The 13087-nt window shown below is 36.0% G+C and overlaps 1 protein-coding gene across 15 annotated transcripts in view; it reads right to left on the minus strand.

Annotated features, from left to right (window-relative positions):
• PPFIBP2 (PPFIA binding protein 2) overlaps positions 1-13087 on the minus strand; it is a 181574-nt gene that overhangs the window by 139669 nt on the left and 28818 nt on the right. For all 15 annotated transcript variants that reach the window (XM_031942169.1, XM_031942171.1, XM_031942170.1 and 12 more), the window contains one exon: positions 1556-1657. In XM_031942169.1, coding sequence (XP_031798029.1) covers positions 1556-1619 — 64 coding nt within the window. In that variant the 5' untranslated portion in view covers positions 1620-1657. The remainder of the gene's footprint in view (positions 1-1555; positions 1658-13087) is intronic.

Raw genomic sequence — 13087 nt, forward strand, 5'->3', positions numbered from 1 at the left:
TTATCTGTTAAACAAGGCTGGTGGATTAGATGATATCTAGATTTATATAAGCCTAGGATCCAGAGTCACTTCCTCTTCTCTGGGTTTCAGCTTCCTCATCTGTAAAATGAGGGGGTTGAACTGTATCAGGGCTTTGTAACATTTTTAGTATCCTGGATCCTTTTGGCAATCTTGTATAATTTATACTGTTTTGTATACTTATTTTGTATTTAATTTATACTCGAATATATTTAACACGTATTGGTCATCCTGCCATCTAGGGGAGGGGGTGGAGGGAAAGAGGGAAAAATGGAAACAAAAGGTTTGGCAGTTGTCAATGCTGTAAAATTACCCATGCATATAACTTGTAAATAAGAAGCTATTAAATAAAAAAAATAATAATTTATACTGTTTCTCAGAATAATGTATTTAAGTGAGCAAAATAAAATACACAGAATTATAAAGAAAACCAATTATATTAAAATAAAGATGAGATTTTTTTTTTTTTATCTACCCAAATCTACAGACTCCTTAAAATGTAACTACAGAACTCCCTGGGGGTTTGAGTAATTGATATTTTTTTTTTTTAAAAAGACATAAATTAAAAAGTTTTTGCTCTCTTTTATCTTCTATGGGGGAGACAATATGCAATCCCATGCTAAGAACCCTGAAATGGAGGCTCTCAAAGTCATGTCCAGTTCCCAGATTCTCTAATTAAAAGAGGAAGACTTGGCTGTATTCACTTGTTCAATGCTTTGTATTACCATCAAAATGTTAGAAACATTTTCAAAAAGGGTTGCAACATGAAGATCATTCTGGGTAGGCCTAATCTTGGAGAATCAACTGATTTGAGAAATCCTCAGAAAGATAGGCATTCTTACTGATCAGTGTTTTTTTTCCCCCTTTTCTTTCTTTTCTTCTTTTTTAAACCATATCTTTCACATTAAAGGTCCTAACTGGTCAATAATGGCATGGGCTACCAAATACCAAAAAGTAGAAACAGAACGAGGAAAAGATATCAAATACTGGGCAGAAAGAGAACTTGCAAGCCAACTTTCTCCACCCACTAAACATGAACTAATGAATTCAATATATAGTCACTAGATAGAAACATCAACTGCAGATTAGAATTCAGGACTCTCTGAATACATACTATGCCCTCAATCCTTAATTTCCACTGCTCTATGTTTTCTTGAATAGAAAAATGGAATTTTAAAATATATTACTTTCTTTTTGGCCCTGACCTAAGATTTCATTGGTAGAGAAACTTCCTGTGATAATACTTTCTCTATTAAGCAGATATTCAATTTATGGTCTTAAAAAGAGTTGCTTAGTGCATTAAAGTTCAGTGACTTGCTCAGGGCCACACAGCCGGCGTATTTCAGAGAGATTTATTCCAAGGCTTCTTAATTCCAAGGCTAATTCTCTATCCACAGTGACATAAAGCTTCTCAGCTATATCATTATCATCATTACAAATGCCTGAAAATTAGCCATACTTTATGCTTATGAAAAAAACATTTTAAGCATTTTGGAAACAATCCATGTACAGTTATTTTGAATCAAAGCAAGCTTACCTGCAATAATCCCATCCATCTGCTCGAGGGCAGCCTCCAGCATGTGACTAGCATCTGACGCCATGGCTGCTTTTTAGCTTGCTCAGTTCCTTTCTCTTATTTCTGAAAAAAAGAGCATCAAATAAGATACGAATGGCATAAAACTCAAAAGCCTACCTAAACAAAATTCACATTTTAGGCCTCAAACATCATCTGCATCATAAGTGAGCATTTATTCAAGTAACAAGCACTTGAGTAACAAGTACTAGACACAGTATTAATGCTCAAGGATTAAAAAAAAGAAAGACATAAATTAAATAGTTTTTTCTCTCTTTATCTTCTATGGGGGAAACAATATATAAACATAAATGCGTATATACATATACAGATAGACACACACATTTTGAACATTCTTTTGCCTGGCATTTTGATCTGCCATATTGATGGGAGAGCTGAACTGAAATTTTTATGAAGTCTGTGAATAAATGTGAACATCATGGGTGGACACAGTAAATCAACTTGAGAATCAGAAAAATATGGATTCAAATCTCATTTTTGGTCCTTAGAAAGTAGCTGAATAGTACTATGAATGAATAGGATGCTGAACTAGAAGTCAGGAAGATTCAAATTCAAATCCTGCCTCAAATACTTATGAGCAGTGTGATCCTGGCAAGTTATTTAATCTCGCTTATCCTTAGTTTCCTCATCTTTAAAATGGGGATAATAATAGCATCTACCTCAGAGTTGTTATGAGGCTCAAATGAGATAGCATATGTAAAGTGCTTTAAAAAAACTAAAAACATTAGAAAAGATTTACACGAACTGAAGTTGAGTGAAATAAACAGAACCAGGAATACATTGTACATACTAACAGCAAGACTATGCAATGATCAACTATGAAAGACTTGGTTTTTCTCAGCACTTTGGATGGAAAATGCCATCTGTATCCAGAGAAAGAACTATGAAGACTGAATGAAAATCAATAAACTTTTTTTTCTTCTGTTTTTTTTTTTTCTTCTCCTGGTTTTTCCCTTTTGTTCTGATTTTTCTCTCTCAACATGATTCATCAAGAATTGTGTTTTTAAAAAATGTACATGTATAACCAGAAAAAAAACCCCCAATAAATTCTCTCTTGTGGTTTTCCCTTATTGTTCTGATTTTTCTCTCCCAACATGATTCATAAGGAAATGTATTTTTAAAAAATGAATGTGCATGTATAACTAGAAAAAAATAAAACAAGAAATAAAGAAAAATAAACCTAAAAGCACCATATAAGTAGCTATTATTGTTTAATATGCATAAAATGCTTTGAAAGCTGTAACATGCTATATTAGTCATGGTGGTTACTCAGAAGTCTACGATAATCATTATTACAAACTTACAAAGCGTTAGAAGTCATTAAGTGTGTCAGCATTCTCATTTTAAGATGAAGAAATAGATACAAGAAGGTGAGCGATTTTGTCAAGGTCATACAGGTAGTAAGAGAAGGGGTTTGGATCCAGACCTTCTGACCTCTCACTGATTATACTTTCTATTATACAACAACCTTGCGATCCCCAAGTATCTGAGCTTCAGTTTTCTTATATCTATAAAATAAGGTTAATAATAATAGTAATTGTAGTGGATGAAACTGTTTTCAGCCTGGTAAATTAAGATACAGTCCTTCATTTGATCTTTATGAACTTGTGAGGTATGTGGTATTTTTGTCTACGTTTTGTAGTCAGAGAAATTGAGGCTTAAACAATGTTAAAACAACTCACCCCACCGCTACTAGTAATTTGAGATGGATTTGAACCAAATCTTTCTGACTCAAATCTAGCACTTCATCCATAATACCTATAATACCTATTTTGTTATTGCTCAGTCTTTTCAATCATTTCTGACTCTTGGTGACCCCATTTAGAATTTCTTTGGTAAAAATTCAGGAGTGTATTTGCCATTTTCGTCTCTAGCTCATTTTGCAAATGAGGAAACCAAGGCAAATAGAGTTAAGTGACTTGCCCAGGGTCACATAGCTAGGAAGTATCTGAGGCCATATTTGAACTTGGGAAGATAAGTCTTCCTGATTCCATGCCCAGCACTCTATCCATTGCACCACCTAGCTGCCCAAATAAATTAGATTCCTTCAATTTACAGTATTCCTTTATTTTATAATGCATGGCCTTAAGAAGTTTTTTTTTCCCCTGTATATTTTATTTTTAAAATTTTATTTATTTTTGACACCCATTACTTTATAAATCATGTTGGGAGAGAAAACTCAGAACAAAAGGGAAAAACCATGGGAGAGATAAAAAAACAAAAAAGAAGGGAACATAGCATGTGTTGATTTACATTCAGTCTTTATAATTCTTTTTCTGTCCTGTATATTGTTTAGACTTTGTTCCTTTATTTTACTTTTTTATTGATATGTTTCATTGTTTTTAATACAACAGGAATTTCCCAATCAGCACCTAATCACACCCATCTACACCCTGCACATTTCCCGAAAACAGTGAAAATTACCAAATGTTATGATCATAATTGAAACCATCTTCTACTTAAAAAAAAAAAAAAAAAAACTTTCTCAACAATTGAAAGAAAGCTGTGTCCAGGAAAATTTTTCTTCTATTTGTCTGAGCTTTACTGCCTTTCAGTGCTATTGAGTTTGACCCTTTTGTAGTCAGTAGACATAAATCTTTTAGTTCTGTTTTCTTCATTCTCCATCATTTTCTACAATTCTAATCACATTTCTCACAGTTCATACTGGTCTTTATTCTTTGCATCTAGAATTTTTCATAAGGATAAGTGACATTTATCTTGTATTTTAAGATTTGCAATAGTTCATTTGATTTTCCCAACAAATCCAAGCTCTTGGAGAATGGCAGAACCATATAGATCAACCCATAACTAATAAGAAAGTTTCTCTACAATATCTCCAACAAATGAATATCTGGTCTCAGCTTGAAGACCTCTAGGGCAGTCACTAGCTCCAGAAGCAGCTCATTCTATTTTTGGATGACTCTAATTTTCAGTGTAGAGCAGCTAGAAGGTACAGTAGACAGAGCACTAGGCTTGGAATTAGGAAGACTCAACTTCATAAATTTAAATATGACTTTGGACAATTCACTTAATCATTTTTGCTTTAGTTTCCTAATTTGTAAAATGAGCTGGAAAAGGAAATATTTTAGTAACTTTGCCAAGATAGCCCCAAATAGGGTCACAAAGGGAAGACAACAAAAACAATTTTTAGAGTGTTCCCTCTGTGACTTTGCCCCAGTATTGGAACTAAGCAACAAGAGTATTGTGGCATAATGGGATGCACTGAACTGAGTCAGGAATACATGGGTTCAAAACTGCATCATTGGTGATTATCTCAGTATCTCCATCTGTAAAATGGGGATGATAACACTTGTAGTTTTCATCTTATACTCTTATGAAGCCCAAATGAATGAATGTAGACAGCATACTATTCAAACTTATTCAAATAGCTATAAAATAGTATTATTTTTTAAAAATTGCATTCTCTTCAACTTGTCGACCCCCATAAATATTTGAGGAGAGTGATATGTGTGTGTGTGAGAGAGAGAGAGAGAGAGAAAGAGAGAGAGAAAGTAGCAGAGTAGATAGAAACCTACCCTAGAAGTCCTATTTTATATTGGCTGTATGGTCCTGTGCTTTATAACCCTAATAGCTATTATAATTTAGTACATAACCTTAACATGCTATATAAATGTCAGTTATTATCTTGACCTCTCAGTGTTCCAGGCTACTTTCTAAGTCTATAAATTATAGAGAGAGTACTAACCTGCATTGGTAGAAGGAGGAGTTGTTGTTGATTTTTTTTTTCCCCATTTTTCTTTTTGGTCAATTATTCGGGGATTAAGTGATTTGTCTAGGATCACATAGCTAGTAAATATTGAATATTTGAAATCAGATTTGAACTTAGGTTCTCTGGACTCCAGGCCTCGCTGCTCCTAGGGAGTTTTTTTATGGAACAATTCTGTATATCAGTGAAATCACAGGTCCTGAATCTCTTCCTATTATATATGTTAGCTTCATATAAAATTATCTTTTTTGTTGTTTATTGTTATTTGAAATGTTCATATTTGTTAAAAAAAACATTTTTAGAACTTATTGTGTCCCTCATTATTCTTTTTTTGAAGATTAAAAATTCATAGTTCCATGAATAATCACCATTTGACATGATTTCTCAAAAGCCCCTCCTCTAGACATCCTCATTCTTGTGACATTTGGAACTGAACATAGTATTCCAGGGAACTCCATGGGTGGAGAAAGGAGGAGGAAGTGAGGCTTTGGGTATGTAAGGGACACCCACCCTGGAGAAGAATGTCAGTATTTTTAGCTTTGTCTCACATCAAAGAGGGAAAAAAAAAAGCATAATCACAAGAAGAATAATCCCACAATACTTTTCCTGGAGACATCAAAGCTGTAATTAAGGTTTGGGACAGAGGAGATACTGCAGCAGGTCATTTCACAGAGCCTGAAGCAGGTTGGCCTTCCACACAGTTATTGGGCACTTGATGACTGACCGGCATGTGCTTCTTTAGTTTAGAAACAGTTCATTTCTAGGTCCTCCCCAGGCTATAAGTCAGCTTGCCTACTTTAAAAAGCTGGTGAAATTGTATCAGCTCCCATGTCCCAAATGAGGGTTCATAAACCTAACTTATTCTAACAGGCTTAGATTTAGGCTGACATGTTCTACTATCAACCTCTGTCCTTTGTTCCTCAGCTGCATCTCCTTAACTCTGTTGTCATCCAGTTGCTTTTCTGATCCCGTTTGTGTTCTTCTCGGCAAAGATACTAGAGTGGTGGGTCATTTCCTTATCCAGTACATTTTACAGAGGGGGAAACTGAGGCAAACAGTAAATGACTGGTCCAGGGTCACATGACTAGTAAGTGTTTGAGACCAGATTTGACTTTAGGAAGATGAGCTTTCTCTCCTAACTCCAGGCTCAGTATCCACTGCACCACCTAACTGCCCTAAGTATCCATAAATTAACTTTTTACCCAGGTTTCTGTGGAATTATTTTTACTTGCTTAGAGCCAGTTTCCAAAGAATCTCTTTTGAGGATGGATAGAAATTGATACCTGTGCAATATATTCATCATACCCTACATATTTTCACTATGTAGTTTACTATAATTTTAGAACATGAGAAAAATTATTGTAAGTTTGAATTGGGTATCAATGATATCTCCTACCAAATGCTTTGATAAGTCTTCCTGAGCTGAACAAGCTTTAATGGTGGTCTAGTGAGAGTTGTAGGTCTATTGGCAGAAGAGCAGAGATATAATTAGTCTAGTCACAGGGTGATAAATTTTGTAATCACAGCACCTATTAAAATTTAATAATAGTAATATGATAATAATAACATAGAATGATGAGAGACATTATAGTGCAGTGGATAGAGAACAGAGTGAGAGTCTGTTTAAGCCTCTGATATATATTGGCTTGGACTCTCAGCAAGACATTCAACTGCTCAGTGGAATTCAATGGAAACCTTAATTCAGAATGGCATTATTCCAATTTTTGTTTTTGCAGAAAACTCCAAAGTGGTCAAGTCAAATCTATACCAAAGAGGAATCTCTTCTTCACAATTTCTGATAAGGGATGAATCAGGCTTTGCTTAGAGATCTTCAGAAGGGGAGAATGTCTTACTTCTTGGAGAGGGGAGACTCTTTGAGGAGTTCTAATTATTAGCTAAACATAACTTATGTTGAGCTAAACTCTTCTCACCTCCTCCCACTGTTCTGAATCTTGTCCTCTGGAACAAAAATCCAATTCCTCTTCCACAAGAAAATCCTTCAACTATTTTAAGATAGCTGTCACTATGCTCCTCACCCCCAAACTCAATCTTATCCTCTCTTGTCTAAACATTTCTAGTTCCTTCAACTAGTCCTCATGTGCAATGGATCGCCAGTCTTTTTGCCTTCATGGTGGTTTTCCTCTGGACAAATGATCAAGATCCTTCCTTCCTAAAAGGATGTCCTCCAAACCTCTTCCACATTATTTTTGGTCCAATAACATGGCACCTTTGCTATTCCTTACTCATCTGCTGCTGCTTTAGTTTAAAGTTTGCAAGACTAATAAACCAATGTTGTTGAACTTTTATTTTAAATGCTATACTTACAATTTGGATAAGTTGTCACCTGGTAAAGGACCATTCTGGGCATATAACCTTGTTATCTAAATTGGATGATTATTTCCCATTTATCCTATATAAATGTTCTTTGTGCATAGTTGTTTGCACTCTGTTCCCAGCATTAGATTGTGAGTATCTTGGGAGCAGGGATGGTTTTTGGATTTTTTTGGTAAACTGATCACCCTCATCAAAAGTATTTGACAAAAGGGCTGAAAACATGCTGAAAATAAGGAGCGAGCACACAGCCTTGTTTCACTCCAGTGGCGACTAGGAAAGCTTGAGAGAATTATCCATTGTCCAGAAGCCAGCAAACATGCTGTCAAAATTTACATATAATCCTGATAAATTTCTTTGGGCAACCAAATTTTGATATTATTTCCCAAAATCTTTCATGAATGACAGTACAAAGGCTTTGGTCATATCTACAAATATTGTACAGAGATATCTTTTCTGATCCTGGCATTTCTCCTCAGAGCTATCAGGCAGCAAACACCATTATCAACTGTTCCTCAGCCCCTTCTCAAGCCACACTGGCTCTCCAGTAGACCTCTTCTAGGTACAGGATCAGCCTATTAAGGAGAACTCTGGCAAGAATCTTGCAGATGGAAGGTGCTTAATAATACCCGTTTATTCGACTTGTTGACAAAACTCCAAGTATTTCTGACCGGGACAGAGGGCTATCATTTCCCTTGGTTCAGACACTAGACTTTTATGGAAAAAATCTTAAATATGTCACAGGATTTTAGTACAAGATCACATCTGTGTATATATCCCTTAAAATTCAATGAAATGGCTTTTCTGAAGTTCATGAACTTCCAGACAGGAGTATATCTTCTTGATATAATGCTACTTGATTTCTGCACATAGAATTCAGATTGCAGGAGCTGAAGAGCTAATGGAGTCACAGAAATAGGGAGAATTAAGTAAAATCTACTTTTTTCCTATCTGACCCCTCCTTTTACCTATTTATCTTTTTTTTTTTTTCCCATTGGGAAAATGGCAATGTTCTATTTTCTGGTAAGGTACTTTTCACAAGTAATGACATGCTTAAGAGTTACTTTAGGTGAGAAGAGGATTTTACCACACCTGTTTAATTTCTCCTCAAATTACCAGTTTTAACTGGTTGCTGGTACAACTCCATTCCTGACTTTCTGGATTGTCTCTATCATGCTATCCACCCAGCTCTATTCTCTTTTTTCTTAGGGATGATCAGTTGCTTCATTGCTAGTAATTGGTCTTTTTGCTAGATTACCATCTTGGTTTTCCTTCAACAACCTCAATTCAAGAACTATCAAAAGCATGTTATAGCTTTCAGTATCTATCTTAAAAATCACAGCTAGTATTCAAAGGATGAAAGGCCATGATAAATCCCCAGATTAAGATGTAACTGGTTTCCTTCTCACTGCTAGTTCACAGAGCAAGAAAATCTTAGATAACTTTGGAAGATCCTTTATTAGATTCAGAAATGCAATCCATCCACTCTAGGCTGATTAGACATGGAGAAACTGACCCTACAATTCTGCATTCTTTGGCTAGAATCTCATGTGGCTGGTTTAGACATCCTCCTCCCACAGCAGCATTTGGCACAGCATCATCACCACATTTAGTTATTCATCTGAGAAAGCATCAGTACCTGTTGACTGAAGGTCCCCAGGGTTACGTACACAGAAGGAGCCTGCAGAATGGGTGGTAGAGTGCTGGATTTAGAGTCAACAAGACTTAGATTCAAATCCCATCTTTGATATTTACTACCTTTATAACCCTGGGCAAAATTGCTAACTTCCAGGCCCAGATTTCTTCATCTGGAATGAGGGATAATAATAGCACAAAATTGCTCTGAGGATCTCAGGAGATAACGAACATGAAGCATTCTGCAAACCTGAAAGCATCACAGAATGTTATTATTATTATATACTGCCTTTTCTTTCCCACAGTCTAGAAGTGATAAAGATTTCCCAGGGCTTTTGAGTGGATAATTCAAGTAGTTAGGCAAGACCTATTAAATGAGTACCAAAAAAAGCAAAGCACCAGATCCTTCAGAAGAGGAACTTGAATATCTCAGGGCTCCCTCTCCATGTTGTGTATTACAGTACTGCCTCTCATCTCTACTGTGCATGAATTAAAAAACACACACACATTTATCAAGTGCTTACTGGTGCAAAGTAATATGCTTGGTGCTGAACATACATATAGAAAAATGGAGACAGTCTCAAGTCTCAAGGGCCTCATATGAAGAAAGTATGAGTTTTTAGCTGCAAAGTAGATAGAAAGGCCCAATGATCTAGCAAAGCATCTTCTTTAATGAATAAAACCATATTTTTATTTTGTTTTGTTTTTTTGCTGAGACAATTGGGGTTAAGTGACTTGCCCAGGGTCACAGGGCTAGGAAGTGTGGATTTGGAGTCAATAAGACTTAGATTCAAATACTGCTTTTGATATTTACTACCTTTAAAACACTGGGCAAAGTGTCTGAGGCCATATTTGAACTCAAATCCTCCCAATTTCAGGGCTGGTCCTCTATCCACTGCCCCACCTAGCTGCCCCACCATATTGGTTTTTTAATATCAAATTCTTTGGCAATGCCCTGATATCACTCACTATCATGAATTAAAGTTCATTACATTAATAACCCAATGAAAATGGCAGAGGCTTGGAAGCCCCCATCCATGATGACACTTTTGGTGGAGATGTAGATCCCAAGAGTTCAACATGAGAAGACTGAGTTGGCTGCCTTCCTTGTCTATTTGAACTTGTTTGTTTTGACCCTGCCCAAGCAGTAAGATGGCACAGAACCCAGAGTCAGATGGATTCATCTTCCTGAGTTCAAATCCAGCCTCAGTTACTAGCTGAGTGACCATGGACAAATTCCTTAATTCTATTTGCTTCAGTTTCTTCATCTGTAAAATGAGCTAAAGAAGGAAAAAGCAAGCTTTTCTAATAAACCACTACGACAAGAGTCACAGAGTCAGACATGACTGAAAAATTACTAAACACAAACAATTCTGACCCTTGATCCTTTCATCTCCTATCTCTTTCAGACGGTTGAAAAGCTAAAATTCAGCAGGGGATAAATGAAAATTCTCATGCATGAATTCAAAAAAATCAGTTTCACAACAGCAGAAATGGTTGTAGATAATGTTTGTTTATAAATGTCTGAGAATTTTTGGAAGTGGGACTCAGTGTGAATAATGGGATGTAGCAATAAAAAAAAAAAAAAAAAAAACTAATGAGGGGCAGTTAGTTGGTTTAGAATACAGAAGGGCAGCTAGTTGGTATAGTGGATAGAGCAGCAGCCCCTGAAGTCAGGAGGATCTGCGTTTAAATCTGGCCTGTCACTTAACATTTCCTGCTGTGTGACCCTGGGCAAATTACTTAACCCCAACTGCCTCAGCAAAAAAAACAAAACAAAACAAAATACCAACTAATGAGATTTGGGGGCTACATTAAGAGAGGCACAACTTCTGGGATTTAAGAGTTGACAGTTCCTTCCTTTTCTGCCCTGGTCAATAAGATGTAGAAAATAGAGAGGAAATCACATGGGAAGGCAAAGTACCTTGAGTTCATGTCAAATCTGGAAGACTATCAAACTGTACAGAGGTTATATTTGTTCTTTTTGGTTTCAAAGACCAGACTCATGAGTAATAAATGGAAGCTACAGAGAAACAAATTTAGACTTGATGGCAGAAAAAAACCTAACAAAAGTAGAACAGGCTGCCTTGGGACTCAAGAAATTTTCAAGCAGAGGCTGAGTACATCATTTGGCAGGTATATAATAGCATTTTATAGCACCTATTATGTGCTATATAATAGCACTTACTTTGTGCCTAAAAAATAGGCACATAGGCACTAGGTTAAGTTCTTTATAAATGTTACAAATGACCGCTGAGATCCCTCCCAATTCTAAAATTCCATAGATAGGTGAGAACCAAGGCATTAGGGATTTGGATTGAATAAAGTGGTCAAATTCTTGAATTTTAGTCTTCTGAGTGAATATCTACACCTCTTCCCCAACCTCTCTGGCCATTTATCCTTGCTCTGATACTTAATCTTCTTTCTACCCTTTGATGGAAGGTTTCCCTAGTCCCTTGATGGCATTGATTGTCCTAGTTGCATTGGACAAAAAGAAAGTTATTTGGCTAGAGTTACTTCATTACAGTCCATGGTGCTGAGCACAATATCCAGACCCCCTGTTAGGAGGCACAAGTGCTAAACAGAAGTGTCACAACAAAAAGATTTCCACATTTCTTTAAATCAGTCAAGCAAGCAAGCAGATTTATATCTGTAGTTGAAATGAACTTTAAATATTTTAAAAGAAAATGTGGGGAAAAGCAATAAGAGGCCTGGAGGAGGAAATAGAAATAATTATTATTTATATATGTAAGGTTTCCCTAAGGCTTTTATGTAAATCATCTCCTGGAATTCTTACAACTATGTGAGATAGGTATTATTACCATAGCCTTTTCACATGATGATAAGAAGGTCCAGGCTCAGTTACTTGCTCATGGCTATAAGGTCTGTAAATGTCAAGGGTGATATTTTAATTCAGCTCTGACCTAATCCCAAGTCTAGCATTCTTTCCACTAGGCTTAGCATAGGGCCTGGCGCCTAGTGCTTAATAATGGATCATTTTATCTATCTCTGTATTCCTCTAGCTGTTACTTATGTATCTTATCAATCAATCGTCTACCTATCCATGTATTATCTATGTTCTACCTACTATAATCAATCTATCTATACAGTCATTCATCTGTCTTCTATTTAACTTTCTATGATCATCTATCCTATCTATTAATCCATCCTGTCTTCTATTTACCTATCTTCCAACTACAATTATCTATTCATTTGTCTTCTTTTCTACTATACCCTATCTATAATTATCCATCCATTCATCCATCCATCCATTGCTTAACTATTCAGTTAGGTCAAATTGAGTCTTAAAGCAACTCTTTTCTTCCCCATGAGAATATTGGTTCAGCCTCATCCAGGCTCCTGAGAAAAGGGCTAAGGTGCAAATGATAAGAAAGTGATACATAGCTATAATCAGTCTGACCAAAAGACCACAAACAGGTGTGGAAGGAACATCAGCATTGCTGTTCCTGCCTGCTGCAGGGCAACAATGCCATATTTCTTGCCAGGCACCTTTTTCTAGTTGTACCAGTTTCCTGAGCTCTGTGCACTTGCTTTTTCCCAGCCCCTCCCACTGTCTGCCTGTTCTCCTGGTAAATGTTTTTTTTTACTGTATTCCATCCATTACTATTTGGTAGAAAAAATTATTTTTTTTTATAAGCTTGTACTTCTGGTGTTTTCTTATAATTCAAAAGAAATACCCCATTCCTATTAAACTTAATTCCTCTACTGGGTTGTCCAAGCATGCCCAAATCCAGATGTTTTCACTTAAGTATTTTAAAAAA

This window comes from Sarcophilus harrisii, chromosome 6 (assembly GCF_902635505.1).
Source record: "Sarcophilus harrisii chromosome 6, mSarHar1.11, whole genome shotgun sequence".
NCBI classification, from domain to species: domain Eukaryota; kingdom Metazoa; phylum Chordata; class Mammalia; order Dasyuromorphia; family Dasyuridae; genus Sarcophilus; species Sarcophilus harrisii.